The 18,771-nt window shown below is 39.6% G+C and overlaps 1 protein-coding gene across 21 annotated transcripts in view; it reads right to left on the reverse strand.

Annotated features, from left to right (window-relative positions):
• cast (calpastatin) overlaps positions 1–18,771 on the reverse strand; it is a 90,068-nt gene that overhangs the window by 37,662 nt on the left and 33,635 nt on the right. For 19 of the 21 annotated variants that reach the window (XM_031895380.1, XM_031895373.1, XM_031895374.1 and 16 more), the window contains 3 exon segments: positions 9,858–9,902; positions 6,830–6,880; positions 1,267–1,449 (listed from right to left, as the gene is read on the reverse strand). In XM_031895380.1, coding sequence (XP_031751240.1) covers positions 1,267–1,449; positions 6,830–6,880; positions 9,858–9,902 — 279 coding nt within the window. 21 annotated transcript variants of the gene reach the window in all.

The following is an 18,771-nucleotide window of genomic DNA, read 5'->3' on the forward strand; positions in this document are numbered from 1 at the left end:
TTTTTGGAAAGTACACATTCTGACAAATCCAACAAGGGTAAAGAGTCCTTTCTACACCAAAGTACCAAGCCGCAAAGCTTTCCTAAAGTTATCGGTTTTTATGACATTTCAGAAAATCGCCTAAAAATGTTGCAATTTGCCGCATTTATCTCACACAATTTCTTGCGTACAAAGGCAAGTCACCCCAAATAGGAACACCAGAGGCCTACTGAACAGCTTGATGCCCAATATGCATAGATATACCAAAGTCTGCGGTATGTACTGACCCCAAAATGAAAATAGCGCATAAGGATTTCTCGCCTGCCAGCTCAGCTTTTGCACACAGAGCCCCCTGTCAGTGTATTATGTGCAGTAACCCCCCCCTAACTATACAGAGAGCCCCAGAAAACCATATATTTTTGGAAAGTACACATTCTGATGAATTCAAAATAGGTAAAGTTATTTTTGTACACCAAAGTTACACCTGGCAAAGCTACGCTAAAAACAGATCAGGAATACTAATATAGGGATAAAATGTGATAAAACCACAAAAATTGTGCAAATCAGTGAAACAACAAAATAAGTTACATGACAGTGTAATTAGTGGCCAGAATATCTGATCCAATAGTTACGCTGTCAAAATAAACAGTTTTTAGGTAAAAGAAAATAAAAACAAAGTGGTAAAATGAAAAAAAAAAAAAAGCAAAACAAAAACAAACCAAAGTGTTTGTGTATACATGTGTAAAAGTTGTGTGATAGTGTGTAAGTGTGTATAAAAGTGTGAAAAATGAAAAAAATAAAAATAAAAAAAAAAAATAAAAAAATGCTAAAATGTGTGTGTAAATGTATGTAAGTGTGTATAAATGTGTGTATAAGTGTGTAAATGCAAGAAAAAAAAAACTCCTTACCTGTTCCTGAAGACCCGATCGCTCCTTGCTCAGTTGGGCCGGCGCTGGGGGAGAGGGAGGAAGCAGGAAGCAGCAGACGCGATGCGATCGCGTCTGCTGCTTCCTGGAGGGTCCTGCGAGCGATCGGCTCGCAGGACCCTGATGACAGCCCCCCTGGCACATTGCCCAGGGGGGCTGTCATTGTTAGAAGCCCTCTGCAGCGCTTAAACGCCAACGACGTATGAGACACGTCGTTGGCGTTTAAGCCCTTTTACTGCCAGCACGTATGCCATACGTGCTTGGCAGTAAAAGAGTTAAAAGCAATGGTTAAAATGTCAGTAGCAGGCAAGCAGCAGCACTGTGCATTGAGAAATGAGATATCCAGTATTTTAGGTCTCACCTTGCTGTCTGTTTTTTGCTGCTTCCCAGGGATAGGCTTTATATCTTGTTTGGGAGGCGATTTTGCTGCACTTGGCTTTGTTTTTGTTGGTTTGGTTGCTGTTACTGGGGCTGAGGAAGGTGCTGCTGTTGGTTTGGATGCAGCCGCCAGGGCTGCTGAAGATGCTGTTGTTGCTTCTTTTGGCTACAATGAAAGAATACATCAATACTGGAGGAGATGCCAGTTATGACTCTATATATTGCTAACAAGTTCTGGTCCCTACTTTGGTCTACTGATATCTACAGGGTGGGCCATTTATATGGATACACCTTAATAAAATGGGAATGGTTGGTGATATTAACTTCCTGTTTGTGGCACATTAGTATATGTGAGAGGGAAAACCTTTCGAGATGGGTGGTGACCATGGTGGCCATTTTGAAGTCGGCCATTTTGGATCCAACTTTTGTTTTTTCAATAGCAAGAGGGTCATGTGACACATCAAACTTATTGGGAATTTCACAAGAAAAACAATGGTGTGCTTGTTTTTAACGTAACTTTATTCTTTCATTAGTTATTTACAAGTTTCTGACCACTTAAGGAAGTTAATATCACCAACCATTCCCATTTTATTAAGGTGTATCCATATAAATGGCCCACTCTGTAGAACAGGTTCACCCCACTTGTAAATGACAGCCTCTAAATCTAAGTTACCTTCTATCTACTATTCTAGTATTATAATATATGTTTGTAGCACATCTTTTACAGTTTGTTTTCTGATGGGCAGTGATGATACAGCCCAAGTCATTAAACACACAGCAATCCACCAGTGACTGGAATATGAATTCAAACTGAACACAGATACTCACTGCATTTTTGTGCATCTGACCTGACCACTTATTACAGCCCTGTATTTTACTCATGGGTTTCTGTGCATTTCAAGGCACCACAATCTGGCAAGCTAATATCCTGAGTAAACATCACCTTAAATACTAATCTAGGAGCTCTAAAGAGACTGCAAAACAGAAATGGCGGGGATACAAAGAGTATATGGCTTCACCCATATAGTAAGACTAAACTAAAAGTAACTAAAAGGTTAACGACAATTATGAATTTCAAACCATTTGAATAAAGTGTTATGTGGAAACTGAAAGTTTGCTGTTACAGACAGAAAACATCAGGGAAAAAATCAACATGTAGAAGCTTATATATACTGATGGATTATGCCTATTTATAAAGCAGATAGGTGGTTATAAAAGACCTTTTCCACCTTCCATCGCAATACTAAACTCTTATTTATAAGGTGAGGTTATCCAACCTGAAGTGCAGAAGTCTATAGAGCAAAAACCCTAGAAGCTATTTGTAAATTAGCAGAGTATACTATTCCTATGATCAGGCATAATCCTTCAATTGCTACTTTATACATTAAAAAAAACAATGCCCAAGCCACCTCATTCTACCCTTGTTATATTAAGTGGTAGAAAAGACATTTCTCCATCAGTAACACTGAAGGCATCTTTCCTCCTTAACTAGGAGGAAACATAACATAAGCATGACAGAGTATTGACATGTCTGGGTGTGTAATGTTGGTAGGCACTCAGCCCAACAAACACCCAACTGTATTTGCTGACAAAGGAGATTCCTCCAATGACTGAGAGTTGTTTCTCCTTAAAGTTTATAACCCATCATTTCTCATGACTCATATTCTGCTTTTGTTGCTATTGGTCCTATACTGAGAGTAATTTTATTATTCATGTATTTAGTAACTTATGTACACAGAACATTGTTACTGTTATTAGAATTATTGTTATTACCATTTATTTATACAGCTCCCACATATTCTACAGAGCAAAGACTGTTCATCATTCACATCAGTAATATAGGCTTAAAAAAAGACGTCCATTAAGCTCATTTTACTTTCTACGTGAAACGTGCCTAACTGCAGGTTGATCCAGAGGAAGGTAAAAAAATCTGTATGAAGTCTCTCCAGTTCCTTACTGACTCCCAAGAGGAAATTGTGCCAGTCCTTGGATCAGCTTTGTGCTAAGAGCTAATTTCTGTAACCTTGTATTTTCTTAATTGCTAAACAGCAATCCACCCCTATTTTGAAGCTATCTAATGTATCTGCAAGTTCAACACAGTCCTCACTGTAAAGTCTTTTTTAGAATAGTGTGATGGAACCTTCTCTTAATTTCCATAGATGCCCTTGTATCTGTTGGAGGGATCTACTAGTAAATAAAGCATTAGAGAGTTTATTATATAGTCCCCTTATATATTTATGCATAGTTATATCCCCCCTTAAGCATCTCTTCTTCAGCATAAAACAGACCCAACTTGGCCAGTCGTTCAAAACTGACACATTCTATTCACCAGCTTAGTTGCCCTTCTTTGGACCTCTCTAATTCAGTTATACCCTCTACGGGCACTGGAGACCAAAAAAAAAAAGGTCGCTATCTCATTTACACATACTATGGTTAATTTTGGTCAAATTAAGCCAATTAACCTAAATGTAGGAAGAAATCAGAGCACCCAGAGAAAACATATGCTCTCAGGAAGAACATGCAGACTCATCTGCGAATAAACCATGGCCTTCAACAAAGCAGTCAAATTAACTACATGTAACCATTCTCCGCACATTTCCATTTCTGCATATAAACAGGATAGCAGATCCTGGCAAAAAAAAAAAACAGCTTAGACGAATGCAAATTTAGCATAAGTTGCAACATTGAAATAGCCATAACAGGAAACCTTATAGTTAAAAACAATACAACATAAAAAGAAAATTATAGAAATAACTGTTTAGGTACAAGAAAAGGACACTGAAAAATAGTGGAATCATCTGTACATGGGAGGAGAAAAAAGCCTTGAGGAAGTATATTCAGTAATAAGCTCAGTGACATACAATAAGTCAAATTTAATAAAGTCAAAACAGCAGGGAAGGACAGGGAATGCAGCTGAAATAACAGAGGTGATATGGGAGGTGGATAAAGGATGATATAAATGAATTTACCAGAAAGGGTCGGGTATGATAGAAAAGAAAGAAAAATAAATCCTATTCAGTCATAGAAGGTTTGTTATAGACAATAATTCCTATATTTTTCCTTTTATTTTTTGAGTATTAAAAACTGAGAAAATAAAGTGGAATTTTGCTGTTTCTTATTGAGCTACCCTGCCGAGATATGAGAGGTATTAACAGAGGAATTGCTATACTGCACCTCAATTCTGCTACCTACTGCACCCCTGATGGTCACAATCTCTATGGGACTTAATACTAAAGATTTTCAGGTTTCCCTTACACATGCCAGGCAATATGGCTGCACTGGCAGAAGTGCATCTACGCAGAAGGAATTATCAGTAGTGGTGAGCATAAGTTTTGTTGCAAAGACATGTCCATAGACTCCAATATATTGTGTGCTGAAAAAAAAGTTGCTGCAGTTTAGGAAGGTTTCCACAATAAAATGACCTTGAAAAACAATGGAAAAGAACATCAAAATGGGACAGATTCGCCCATAACTGGGCCATTCGCCATCAGATGCCCACATAATATACTGCCCAAGAGGCAAGTAAATTCCTGAATGATATTGTGGCACCAAGCTTCCCACGCTGCCTAGTCCCTATCCAAGTGCAAGCAGTAACTGACATGAGGGATGTGACAGCCAAGATACTAATTATCCTTTGTGGTGAGGCTGGTCTGCAGCCCTGCAATTCTAGTTTCTATTTTGTGACATTTAAAAAAAAAAAAAAAAAAAAATAATACTGAAGGGTTTAAAAGTATCCCTGGCCACAAAACAGTACCCGCGTGGATTTTCTGCCCCTCACTGCCCAGTAATGCTATTTTTGCTATATAGCTACATTCCCAAATCCACCATTAAAAGGGCAGTGTATAAATTTACCCACCATACACAAAAGCTCATATACATTAGGAGAGGCCCACCAGCTGTTACCTTGGCAGAGCTGCAGTCTAAACATGCTTGCAAGGTCCCACATTCCCCACAGCTATATACTTTGTAAGTTATGTGTTTATTTTTTGCTTGTTAAATTGCTGTTATCCATTGCACTAATTATAGATAGAGATGAGCGATAGAAAGGGATAAAGAAAGAAGCACAAGCCATTTGCACAGTTCTACCCAACAGTAAAATAGAAAAATAAATACCAATATTATATAATATGGAAAATTACCAAAAAAAGACATTTATCTGCCTCAGGCAATTATAGTTACATGTCTTCCAAAGAACAGCCCTGATAATCAATAAAAAGTATGTGTATTTAGGCAGACAAGTGGCATATATAACACTATGGAGGGGAAGAGCGAGATCAGTAGACAATGCCTATTTGATCTCTTAAATATTGCTAAAACTAAGCCTAAAAATACTCTTTTTCACTGTATCTCATAAATTGGGATTATGTAAACAAAAAGGTGGATAAACACTATTAGAACTGGCAAATACATATATTATTTATTTCTTAAACTCGGCTTCTGAATACCAGGAACCATCCCATCCCTGGTAAATGGTCGATAAAAGATGCCGACTCATTCTAGCCAGAGTTGGCTGCTTACTGCCGCCGACGGGTCTGCCTAAGTGATATCTGGCTGAAAATTAGCATATGTCAGTCAGCAGTGACTATTTTTATGTGACGGCAAGGACCACAATGTATCATTGATGCAGCCCCCACCCAACAGTCTGCATTGGTGGGCATTATGATCTGATTGTTGGCCGAGTGCAAACATCTGCTTGAATGGTGACTTTATTAGCAGATCTTTAAGACAGCTTTAGACTGGGAGAGTCCTTCAAACCCTCCCTCACCTTTTCCAGGTTTAAGAGGTGGATTATGGGACTTGAGTCTCTCTACTTTCCAGAGAAAGTGGTTCACAGATTCTCTATGAGGGCTCGTATGAGCATTTTTTTTAGGTGTTCCCCTGTTGGCGTTCTCCTGTGTTCCACCACAGGGGAGTGCCTTAACAATTGCACCCCATTCTCCCTTATGGGGCTGTACTAACACACGCACATGATGGAACACAGCATGCTGCATTCCACCTGAGCTAAGAAAAAAAGGTGTGCGTAGGAAGAAACGATTGTCAGTACAAGCCCTAAATCAGAGGGGACTTCAAGCCCTATAATCCATATCAACAAAAAACTCACATAATAGTTTTAGAGTGGGATTTGGCAGTAGCTCAGATGTGTTATTCCTAACCTACGCCTCGTGGAAGGATAGTTATCGCTCACCCTAGTGTATGTTATACTAAAAACCACATCATAACACTGAATCTAGCGCTTAGTGAATGCAGTGGGTCTCCTGCAATAAAATACTAAGCTGTGGGGGTGGGTCCATATTAAGTAAGGTGGGACACTGTATTTTACTATAGCCTGGTTACTCCTTCATGTGGAAGGAACAGAAAATCAATTTCTGCAGCCTAACATAGCCATTGATTTACCGTAATTATCTACGAGCGAAGTATTGTATTAAATTTAGTATTACGTCCAGTGAATTGCAGGTATTATGCAAATAAGAATACAATCAAATCCATGCAGTTATTTGCCAGTTGTACAACAGCAGGAAAGGATAAAATCGTTTGAATAAGCTCACCTTTGTTGGCTTTGTAGATTTGGCTGGTTCAGTCTTGGGTGTTTGTTTAGCCTACAAAGATATGCACATTTAAATAAGTTTTAGTTTGCTCTGCCATTAGTTTCCAAACTGAATCTATATATTAGAATTTTATAGTCACAGTATAGACCCGTGTCATTAGGGTAATAAAGATCCGGTCTTGCATTTTTTTTAAAAACCTAATTCCCAATCACTCCAAATGTTAACATGAAATAAGCTCTGAAAAATGGGCAGAGTGGATCATTATCACCCTAATGATATAGTGCTGAAGGGATTTTGTCATGATTTTTATGGTGTACTTTTTATTTCTAAATTAAATTGTTTACATAGCAAATAATTCACTTTACATTTATCTAAAATGTAATTCTTGAACCAACAAATTTATTTTTTTTTAGTTGTAATATTGGTGTATGGGCAGCCATCTTGGTGCATTGTTTCTGATTCTGAGCTAATCTGTAGCCAGGCATGCAGAACTTGGATTTTTTACTATTAATTGCTGTTATCATATCTACCTTTAGCAATACAGGTGTCAGGTAGCTCCTCCTTGCTACCTTCCCATTGTTCTGCTGATCGGCTGCTGGGGGAGGGAAAGGAAGGAGGATAACATCACTCCAACTTGCAGCGCAGCAGTAAAGTGTGGGCGAAGTTTATCAGAGCACAAATCGCATAACTTTGGCACCCTGGGAAATGAAGAATATGGCTAGCCTGATGTGAAATTTCAAAAATCTGTGCTTTTAAAAAAAAAAATGGATTTCAATGCAGGACTCTGCTGGAGAAGCCCTATTAACTGATGCGTTTTGAAAAAAATATGTTTTCCCATGACAGTGTTCTTTTAACATCTCTGCGCTGCTTGCAAACTAACCCCATATCTGTAAGTATTTGTGTCTAGGGTAGTACAGTAGTTATATCCTTTTAAGATGAAGATTAACTGTTTTGCTATACCGTTCACATTCTAGTTTGTGTCAGTGCTCAATTTTTCCCATATCCTTTCCTGATTCAGGCAGCCCACAGAACATACTACAAAGTAATTGAGTGTGAGGCTTATTTACTAACACTAGGCAAAACCTGCTGAGATTTATCTAGAGCAGTGCTGTCCAACTTCTGCGGTGCCGAGGGACGGAATTTCTCTCACATACATGGTGGAGGGCCGCTAATGGAAGACCGTTTTGGCCACTCCCCCATTTTAAACCACTCCCACTTCAAACCACACCCACTTTATCACAATGGTCGCTGCAGGGATATCAACCATCATTCATATGTTAAAGAATTATATTATATCATATTAAGACACACCCTTAAATCCATATGCCTCCTCCTCCCCTGTGGATAGCACAGCATCCCCCAGCATATAATTACACACCGTAGGAACCATTATGGCTATTTCCAACTGCTAACAAACTCCCAGAACAAACTCCTGCCAGGTTCACCTCCCACAGGCAGCATGGGGTAGGCAGAGTATGGCACACACAGGCAGCACTCTGCCTGTCCTATGCTGCCTGTGTGTGCCATACTCTGCCTGTCCTATGCTGCCTGTGGGAGGTGAACCTGGCAGGAGTTTGTTCTGGGAGTTTGTTAGCAGTTGGAAATAGCCATAATGGTTCCTAAGGTGTGTAATTATATGCTGGGGGTTGCTGTGCTATCCACAGGGGAGGAGGCATATGGATTTAAGGGTGTGTCGTAATATGATATCATATAATTCTTTAACATATGAATGATGGTTGATATTCCTGCAGCGACCATTGTGATGAAATGGGTGTGGTTTGAAGTGGGAGTGGTTTAAAATGGGGGAGTGGCCAAAACTGGCTTCCATTAGGTTGCTGTGCTATACCCTCCCTGCCCTATGCTGCCTATGTGCCATACTCTGCCTACCCTATGCTGCCTATACACAGGCAGCATAGCCCAGGCAGTACAGTACAGTTCTGAGGTGTGAAGAAGTGAACAATGTGGATGATTATAGCCCTGAGCCTGAGGTGTGAACACTGCAGGGGGTGAACGATGCAGAGATTAAAAGGTGTGAACAACACATTTTTAAACAATACAGAGGGATTACAGGTGATAACTTTGCAGGGGGCTAGTTAATCTCAGTACTGATACCATTTAAAGCTAACACAAAGTTAAGCCATCTAAGCAGCCAGACAGGTGGAGGGCCACACAGAGGGGGGTCGAGGGCCGCATGCGGCCCGCCAGTTGGACAGCACTCATCTAGAGTAAGTCAGCTACATATAACAAGGGGCAACTCCTTCAAGAGACACCAGTGCCACATCTCCTCTGTACTCAGCTGGAACACAACATAGTTCATGGCCCCTCGCACTCTTGCAGCCCAGTCGAACTTGGGCAATCCCATCAAACATATGCACGGTGCCCAGAGCAGCCCTATAGGTTCTAATAACTACAAAACAGACAATTCACAATAATAATGCAAATCAATGTAAATTGCTCCTAGCATGTCCATAAGTAATCCCAGTTTATATGCAGGATACAATGAACCCTAGCCCTAATTTATGTATGTGAATTACACACACATAGAAGATAAGACAATAATGAAATACTGTGGGCACATTTTAGCATTTTAAAGTGGTATAAGTGTGAGATGAAAAGCTTTATTGAGCTGCTTGAAAGTGATTATACGGTTCTTCTGAATAGGAAAACTAATTAGAGCTCAAAAAACATCATATTGCACTTTTATGTTTTAAAATAAAGCTTAAGAAAGCCCATAAATTACAGTGTATTATTACAACAGAACCAAATATAGGTCTTAATTCTCTTTAAAACTGCAAAACATAGACAACAGATGGTTTACCACTTTTAAATAATTACTATAGAACTAGTTTTAAATAGGTTGATTGTACCATATGTCTTAATGTATACTTTGCAGGGTGTACTGGTGTATATGTGGACTACATCTAAACTGGTTACTAATCAGCGTTGCAACAAATGGATTTATTTAAAGGACAAGAAGCAGGCACACTAATAGTTACATAGAACACAGTATGAATAGTGAACTGCTTACCTGTGTATCCGCCGGGTTCATAGTTTTTCCTGAAGCACTAGGAGTCTAAAAAGAAATATACATAATTTTAGTAAAATTTAAAACACATTTGTATATGTTTTAGGACTAAACTCTAAAGGAGATTTTAATCAGATTTTGTGGGTCAGGTTTAATCTGATCTTGTCATGCAACAGCACACAACATCAGGCAACAACATAGGGCATAGGATCCTCCAAAATATGATCTCCACAGCTGTAATGATAGTCGGATAGTGTTTTGTTCCTGCATCTACATCCAACAGTCAACGTATTTGAATGAGAAAAAAAGTCTGTCAGACACATCAGAATTATTCTTGTCAGAAGCAGACGCGACATGCAGCATTCCCTTCCCTCACGCTTGTTGTGTTGGATGGCAATCCTTTCATGTAGTTTACACATCAGATTTTATATCAGTCCTATTATATTTTAACGCATGCAACTACATACGACTTATAGGATGCATTCTGTTGATCCAACACCATTCTACAAAATCTCCCATGGAGTTTTAGCCCTTAAAGGAAAACAATTTAAGGTTACTTTTGGGTTGCAGAACATAAAAGCCAAGAACCCCTCAAACTGATTCAAGGGAGCAGTAATTAGAATGCATCACCAAACAAAAGTTTTTATATGTGATCTTTGTGATCTTATGACAATGGCAAACCAAGGTGTTAATTTAAAAACAAGCCCTTTACTCCTGGGGGCACATTCCTGAAAACAAGAGTTAGAATCCCGAATGGGATAAATTTGGATTGGATACGATAACTTGTTAAGATCGCAAATATCACGAATATGCTTAAAAAAATCGTATTAGTCACGATAATATTGTATTGGCAATCTGAAAAACATGAAATTTTTGTATCCGAACGATCGTAAAATGCAGGAAAACCTTCCCGACTTTGATCCTTCCGTGCATGATTTTGGAAACCTCCCATAGGAATTAATGGCACTCTGCAGCTCCAACCTGGCCCAAGTCACAATAATGCAGCTTGAATGAATCCGAAACTTTCGTACTCGGCGCAAAAATACGATTTTGTCGCAAGGTACGAAAAAGTCCCCGAAAATACACCGAACGAACACTCGGAGCGTTCGTGGATTAGTTAATCTCCCCCCTAATCTCACAGAACCTGGCACAATCAAACATCCCAAGGAATGAAAGAGCTCACAGCACACTACCAAGAACCCAAGTCTAAGATGAATATGAGAAACATTAAGTTTATTGCCAGAGAGGCTGCTGTAAAATGCCATACACACTCACTACTTTTTTTCAGTCAATGTGCGGATATTTAGGCCTCTATGTACTTTAAATGCCAGGGCCTATTTTCAATCTCAGTTCAGACCTTTTCTGATATATTAAACCTTTTCTGATATATTAAATAAAATGTAAGCCCCACCTGGAATGCCTCATGTCACTATATGTGCTTTAATCTCTATGAAAGATGCTAAATATTTTACTATTTTGTTCTTATTTTTGTTTTTTGTATGTTTATTTCTTTTTTGCTGAATCGTAAGGCTAATGTTACACATTGCGTTCTGCTGCCATCCACCCAGTGTTTCAAAAGCACTGACAGGCATGTCAATGTTGCTAAATTTTCTTCTGTCATGTGGCCTTCACTGCTGTTTTTAAAAGTGATGATTGCCACTATTTAGCAGCTTTTGCATTTTTAGCTTCAGAATGGGGATCATGCAGAGCACAAATCATGACAGCCTTTTAACCCCGGGCATGGGAGGGGTCCATATCGAATGTTGTGGTGGTGCACAGTAACGTCAATTTACATCCCTAAGTCTGCTTAGTAATTAGTGTGGTAGCATACCACAAGGCTGCACAGCTACCAGAAGTAACTGCTAATCAGGAATGCAACATTCATATTTAAGTGGTGAAGCCTTTGTATTTGAACATGTAAAAGATTCTAACTTTCTGCAAACCAGCAGTTACAAACCAGATACTTATACCTTTTAAATTATGTTAAATGCTATCACAAGAAAAAGGCTTGCTTTAAAAGACAATATCCCTCATACCCTCCCACAGTAAACCTGTTAAATATATTGTATAGCTAGATTCCTGTTACATTTGCACTTCCGGCATAAACATTTCTCAAAGTTCATTCCAGACAGGCAGCTGATATTAGTGTAAGCATTTGGCAGCTACATGAATGTTCTAGTCTTTATTTCTGGAACTCCACGAAATTGGGTGAGCAGTGACATAGAAGTGCAAGTGCCAATCTATGTCATCTCATTTGTAATAATATAGGGTGGCACAAGCTGAGCTAGGAGTAATGCATAAAGTGCTTGTGGAAGAATGTCACTTGGAATAATGCATAGAAAGCTGCCTCTATATCACTCTGATCAGTTTTCATTCCTTTTGATGCTTTTACCATTTTGATACACATGAAAAAAATCATATATTTTAGAACCTTATTGGGAATTCAGCATGACCCAACATTTGGTATGGACTGCAGCATGATGTATTTTTATCTAATAAGACAAAACCACATCCTTCAGAAAATGTAAAACTATACTGATTGGTTATCTGGATGGTGGAAGGTCTTTCCTCCATATTAATAACATTGGCATCAATATCATTCTTTAACTAGCCAGGCTGGTAAAATGCTGATCAGATGGCAACCCTAGTTGTTCCCATTCTGTTACTGTTACCAATGGAAAGTGGAAAAATGTTGCGTTTAGCACAATAATGTTACTTCATCTGGTGAAACTGCCAATTAGTTGCAGTGCAGGAATGTATCCAGCTGTGTGTAAAGGAAAACTATACTCCAAAATGAATACTGAATCAACACATAGTTTATATCATATTGTGTTGCCTATTAAAGAATCGTGCAAAACTGAAACATATATATCAATGAATATTGTCCTTTAACGTATTTTCCCTTGAGCCACCATTTAGTGTGTGCTCCCTCAGAGATCACCTGACAGCTCTAACAGGAAGAGGTGTGCGAGAAAAAGACAATGTTGTCCACTGTTAAGCTGGTTTGTTTGTGCCCACATGATTTGTATGATCCCAGGTGGTGGTCCTTAGCACTTAGGGCTTATAAAGATGGACCCTACAGTCCCTTGAAGTGGCATTTTCCTACGTTCCACCGCAAGGAACACGGTGTTGTACTTAAGCATTAGTGCCCACTCCTGTGATACAGACCAACAGAGCAGAGTTAAATGAGTCAACAATTGCCATGTGGTGGAAGTAATAGGGAAATAAAAACCACATGGTACACATGGGTATGTAGCCAGTGCTCATGCTTTCTTGTGGTTGTATATCTGGTGAGTTGGATTTGTGTACATGTGCACTGCACCCTAAACATGCTCTTACCACAGAACCATATCTGAATATACAGTGGTGTGAAAAACTATTTGCCCCCTTCCTGATTTCTTATTCTTTTGCATGTTTGTCACACTTAAATGTTTCTGCTCATCAAACACATTTAACTATTAGTCAAAGATAACACAAGTAAACACAAAATGCAGTTTTTAAATGAGGGTTTTTATTATTTAGGGAGAAAAAAAATCCAAACCTACATGGCCCTGTGTGAAAAAGTAATTGCCCCCTGAACCTAATAACTGGTTGGGCCACCCTTAGCAGCAATAACTTCAATCAAGCGTTTGCGATAACTTGCAACAAGTCTTACAGCGCTCTGGAGGAATTTTGGCCCACTCATCTTTGCAGAATTGTTGTAATTCAGCTTTATTTGAGGGTTTTCTAGCATGAACCGCCTTTTTAAGGTCATGCCACAACATCTCAATAGGATTCAGGTCAGGACTTTGACTAGGCCACTCCAAAGTCTTCATTTTGTTTTTCTTCAGCCATTCAGAGGTGGATTTGCTGGTGTGTTTTGGGTCATTGTCCTGCTGCAGCACCCAAGATCGCTTCAGCTTGAGTTGACGAACAGATGGCCGGACATTCTCCTTCAGGATTTTTTGGTAGACAGTAGAATTCATGGTTCCATCTATCACAGCAAGCCTTCCAGGTCCTGAAGCCGCAAAACAACCCCAGACCATTACACTACCACCACCATATTTTACTGTTGGTATGATGTTCTTTTTCTGAAATGCTGTGTTACTTTTACGCCAGATGTAACGGGACACGCACCTTCCAAAAAGTTAAACTTTTGTCTCGTCGGTCCACAAGGTATTTTCCCAAAAGTCTTGGCAATCATTGAGATGTTTTTTAGCAAAATTGAGACGAGCCATAATGTTCTTTTTGCTTAAAAGTGGTTTGCGCTTTGGAAATCTGCCATGCAGGCCGTTTTTGCCCAGTCTCTTTCTTATGGTGGAGTCGTGAACACTGACCTTAATTGAGGCAAGTGAGGCCTGCAGTTCTTTAGATGTTGTCCTGGGGTCTTTTGTGGCCTCTCGGATGAGTTGTCTCTGCGCTCTTGGGGTAATTTTGGTCAGCCGGCCACTCCTGGGAAGGTTCACCACTGTTCCATGTTTTTGCCATTTGTGGATAATGGCTCTCACTGTGGTTCGCTGGAGTCCCAAAGCTTTAGAAATGGCTTTATAACCTTTACCAGACTGATAGATCTCAATTACTTTTGTTCTCATTTGTTCCTGAATTTCTTTGGATCTTGGCATGAAGTCTAGCTTTTGAGGTGCTTTTGGTCTACTTCTCTGTGTCAGGTAGCTCCTATTTAAGTGATTTCTTGATTGAAACAGGTGTGGCAGTAATCAGGCCTGGGGGTGACTACAGAAATTGATATTGAAATTGAAAATTGAAATTGATAAACCACAGTTAAGTTATTTTTTAACAAGGGGGGCAATAACTTTTTCACACATGGCCATGTAGATTTGGAGTTTTTTTTCTCCCTTAATAACGTAAACCTTCATTTAAAAACTGCATTTTGTGTTCAATTATGTTATCTTTGACTAATAGTTAACGGTTTTTGATGAGCAGAAACATTTAAGTGTGACAAACATGCAAAAAAATAAGAAATCAGGAAGGGGGCAAATAGTTTTTCACACCACTGTAATGGGAATGTAGTTTGGCTTGAGGGATGACAGCTGAAGATCCCAATGTTAAGGTTCTAAATAAAACTGAAGAATATGATGGACAGTGAATTTTGCAAGGGTAGCTCTGCATACTCCAAGTCATATCTTAGTGCAAAATATTACAAGATTACCTAGCAACTGGGCACAATAGGTGCCTGAGTCATTGCTCCGGCACTGGGTGGGAGGAGATCCAGCTGAGACACACCCATGCCTGACAGTAGCACTCACAATGTCTGGTCTGATTAAAGTTTAGTACTGAAAATTGTTTGCTATAACAGACAACAGAGAAATGCTTCATTCTGTGCAGGACAAACCCTGCATGCTGCCAATGCAGCCCTTGCTAGAGTCTCAGGGGGATACTAGAGTTTGCTAACAGAACGTGCTTTACATTTTCCCAAGGCTAACAGCCTTCTAATGTGTCCCATAAACTCTGCACTGTCATCAATCAGACTTCTATGCAGCTGTCAGTGCACTAGACTCACCAACCAAAATTGTTATATTGACCAGTCACAAAAAGAAAGCTGCGTAGGGTGACTTATTGCTTGGCAAGGTCAGCCTAGCATTCAGGCACTTTCCAAGATCATTTGCCCATTAGCAGCACAGAATCTATAGATTATGTTTCTTTTTTCCTTGGAATGTGATGCAAAACACAGAACTAAGTGGTTGGTTTGTAATTCTTTTACTTAAAGGGGTTGTTCGCCTTTAAATTACCTTTTAGTGTCATGCAGTGGGTAGTAGTCTCAGACAATTTGCAGTTGGTCTTTATTTTTTATTTGTGGGTTTTGAATTATTTAGCTTTTTGTTTAGCCGCTCTCCAATTAAGAATTTCAGCAGCTATCTGGTTGCTAAGGTCAAATTTAAACTTGCAAGAAGCCAGTGGTTCTTCCAGCTCTGTCCTCCGAAATGTAGTGTTGGTTTGTAGTCTTAAAAACAACATGGGTTCATTTACGTCCACAAAAGCAGCAAGCAGAGTGCACTTCCAAGTCAAAACACCATGTGTTTTTACCCACAACCTAGTGTTTTTGCCATGATTCCACCACCATTTAGTGTGCAAGTGGTATGTGCAATCTGATTGACGCAGGGCGCTGTGTTAACCCTAGAACTATCACCTGGTTCAGTGGTGGAAGTAGCTTCAGAGTCCCCCTGCTTTAATAGGTGCAACTGGACTCTATTTAGAATGGATGGTAGGAAGAACAGAGCAGCGTCAAATGCAACTATATGGTATTGCAAGGAGCACCTTTTGATTACATACCTTTAATTAATAAGACTTTTTGTTATTGTTGTATTAGCGAGACTGCACAAGCCGTTGTAAATAGCCTGTTTCTACTATAGAGTGTAGTTATTGAAGATTCATGATTGCTGCAGCAGTAATAGTTGTCTGCATTTTCTAACAGCTACTGTTGCACCCACTTCTAGGTGATGACCTTACAGTGCAGTATAGAAATTTTTATCTTCTCATACATGAACAGTTTGTACCACTACAACTGCCACCAACAATTGCTGGTACTTATAGCTACAACTACTCTCCTCTGCATTTACAGACCTCACAGTTCATCTTGGGAAATGAAGCATCTGTGAGAATGTCATTGATGAATCCCTGCAGTAAGCATTATGAATATAATGGTGGCAGCAGGATCAGTGTTCTAGCTGTCCTGCTACTAAAGTGCAAGCAAACCTTGGAGCACAGCAATGTGAGTGCAATTGCAGCAGCACATGGATGACAATGTTAGAGGAGAAGATTATTTCAAACCATAGCATGCATACAGAGGGAGAGATTTTAGTGGATTTGTGTGTTTGATTAGCTTGCACATTATAAAGGATAATGTACTGCTACTAATTTCTGAAGCTGTGTAATAGATGCACAGCGCGGGAACAACTGTAACAACCTATATCATTACTACTATAGAGATGCTGAAACTTTAAGCCAGTGCAGTCAGTTTATAATATAAAATATGACATTTCTAGCCATATTCATTTTTAGGGGTTAGTTCTCCTTTAAAAGCACCTATTACCTAGAAATGATTTCCCCTATTGGGTGTGGTACTAACAGAGCCTATACTTGGGTGCTGCATAGTGAGTGAGCTGGGGCTCATTTTGCACCCCAAATTGGGCATCTCACACTAGGGGGCTGATTTACTAACCCACGAATCTGAATGAGAAAAATTCGGATTGGAAAACGAACATTTTGCGACTTTTTCGTATTTTTTGCGATTTTTTTCGTCGCCGTTACGATTTTCCCGTAAATTGTCGCGACTTTTTTGTAACCGGTACGACTTGCGCGAATTGTCGCGACTTTTTCATAGCCATAACAAATTTCGTGAATTGTCACAACTTTTTCATTGCCATTATGCCTTTGGAGAATTGTCGTGACTTTTTCATTGCCATTATGCCTTTGGAGAATTGTCGCGACTTTTTCATTGCCATTATAACTTTCGTGAATTGTTGCGACTTTTTCATAGCCATTACGACTTTCGCGAATTGTCGCAACTTTCGTATTGAGAGCTCGAAAAAGTCACAACAATTTGCGAAAAAGTCGCAAAGTACCAATCATTACGAAAAAAACGCATTCGGACGCTTTTCGGACATTCGTGGATTAGTAAATGTGCCCCTAGGAGTGTGAAATAAGAAAACACCAAGTGCTCCCACTGCTCCCTTAGCCAGCAGCTATTTGGAGTTACAAAAGCGTTTCCCTATGGCACACAAGCTGACACAGCGCCTATGAACGCAAACACCACAGTGGGCTAAGTGGAGAGACTGTTTCTTAGCCTGGAAGAAACCGCACTGTGTGGCACTACCCAGATGGCAAATAAATTGTAACCGAGCCACATGTCTCTTTACCTTAAACTGCAAGAGCACCACTAATCCACTTATCAACCAAAACAAACTGCTGTCGAGGTAACAGCCAAGAATAATGAAAATTCAGTTTTTGGCACAAGAAAGTTCTTAAGCCATTGCAGCTAAAGCATGGGTCACGTCACATGGGTGTCACTGTCACTGCAAACTGCTGTCATTTCCAGTTGAATGGCACAGGTTGGAAAGTTTGGGCAAAGATGGCTAATATTATTGTCTCTAAGCATAATAGGGCGTATCTATGAAGCAAATACAAAGTTCAAAATTTGCATACAATCCACTGTGTTTACAATTCATTACGTGCAAGTACAGGTGCATTTATCTGGAGCCTGGCCTGGCCCTATTTTCACTTTTACCTTGCTACCAGGGAGTATTCGCTGACTCCTCTGCGCTTCTTCATCCATTCATGCACCATGCACTGAACACAGAAAGAAATCGCCAGCGTTTGGTCTAACCCACGCTGTAGCGTTGACTAGCTGCTAGAAACACTCTTGTGCCAGCACTTGGTCTAACCCACATTCTGGAGTTGACCAGCTGCTAGAAATGATAAAAAGCCATTATTTATACACATAAAGAAAGAAAGATTACCAGCGCTTAGTTTGCCTTTAAAAATAATTTTTACAAAAAATGAGGCATTAGTACCACACTTTGGCCAAAATATGTAAGCTCACATGCCACGTCAAGGCCCCGCATTGTACATGAGTCCTACACTGCCTATTAACATTGAGTTTGTGATGCAATTAAAATAAAGTCCCCCCCAGTGAACAATGTGACTGAGTAGTAAGCCCCCGTTGCATCTACCTTTAGCTCAAAAGGCTCTAGTGAGAAAGCAGGGAGCTTTTAAGCCCCAGCTCATTAACATACACATGAAGTAGTTCATTATTTAAAAGGCTACATAGCAGCTAGAAGCAATATTTGGCTACAATTTGTCACATTGTGCGCTGGGGGACTTTATTTTATTTTAATTGCATCACAGACTCAATGTTAATAGGCAGTGTAGGACTCACGTACAATGAAGGGCCTTGACCTGGCACGTAAGCTTACATATTTTG

The sequence above is a fragment of the Xenopus tropicalis genome, chromosome 1 (assembly GCF_000004195.4).
Source record: "Xenopus tropicalis strain Nigerian chromosome 1, UCB_Xtro_10.0, whole genome shotgun sequence".
NCBI classification, from domain to species: domain Eukaryota; kingdom Metazoa; phylum Chordata; class Amphibia; order Anura; family Pipidae; genus Xenopus; species Xenopus tropicalis.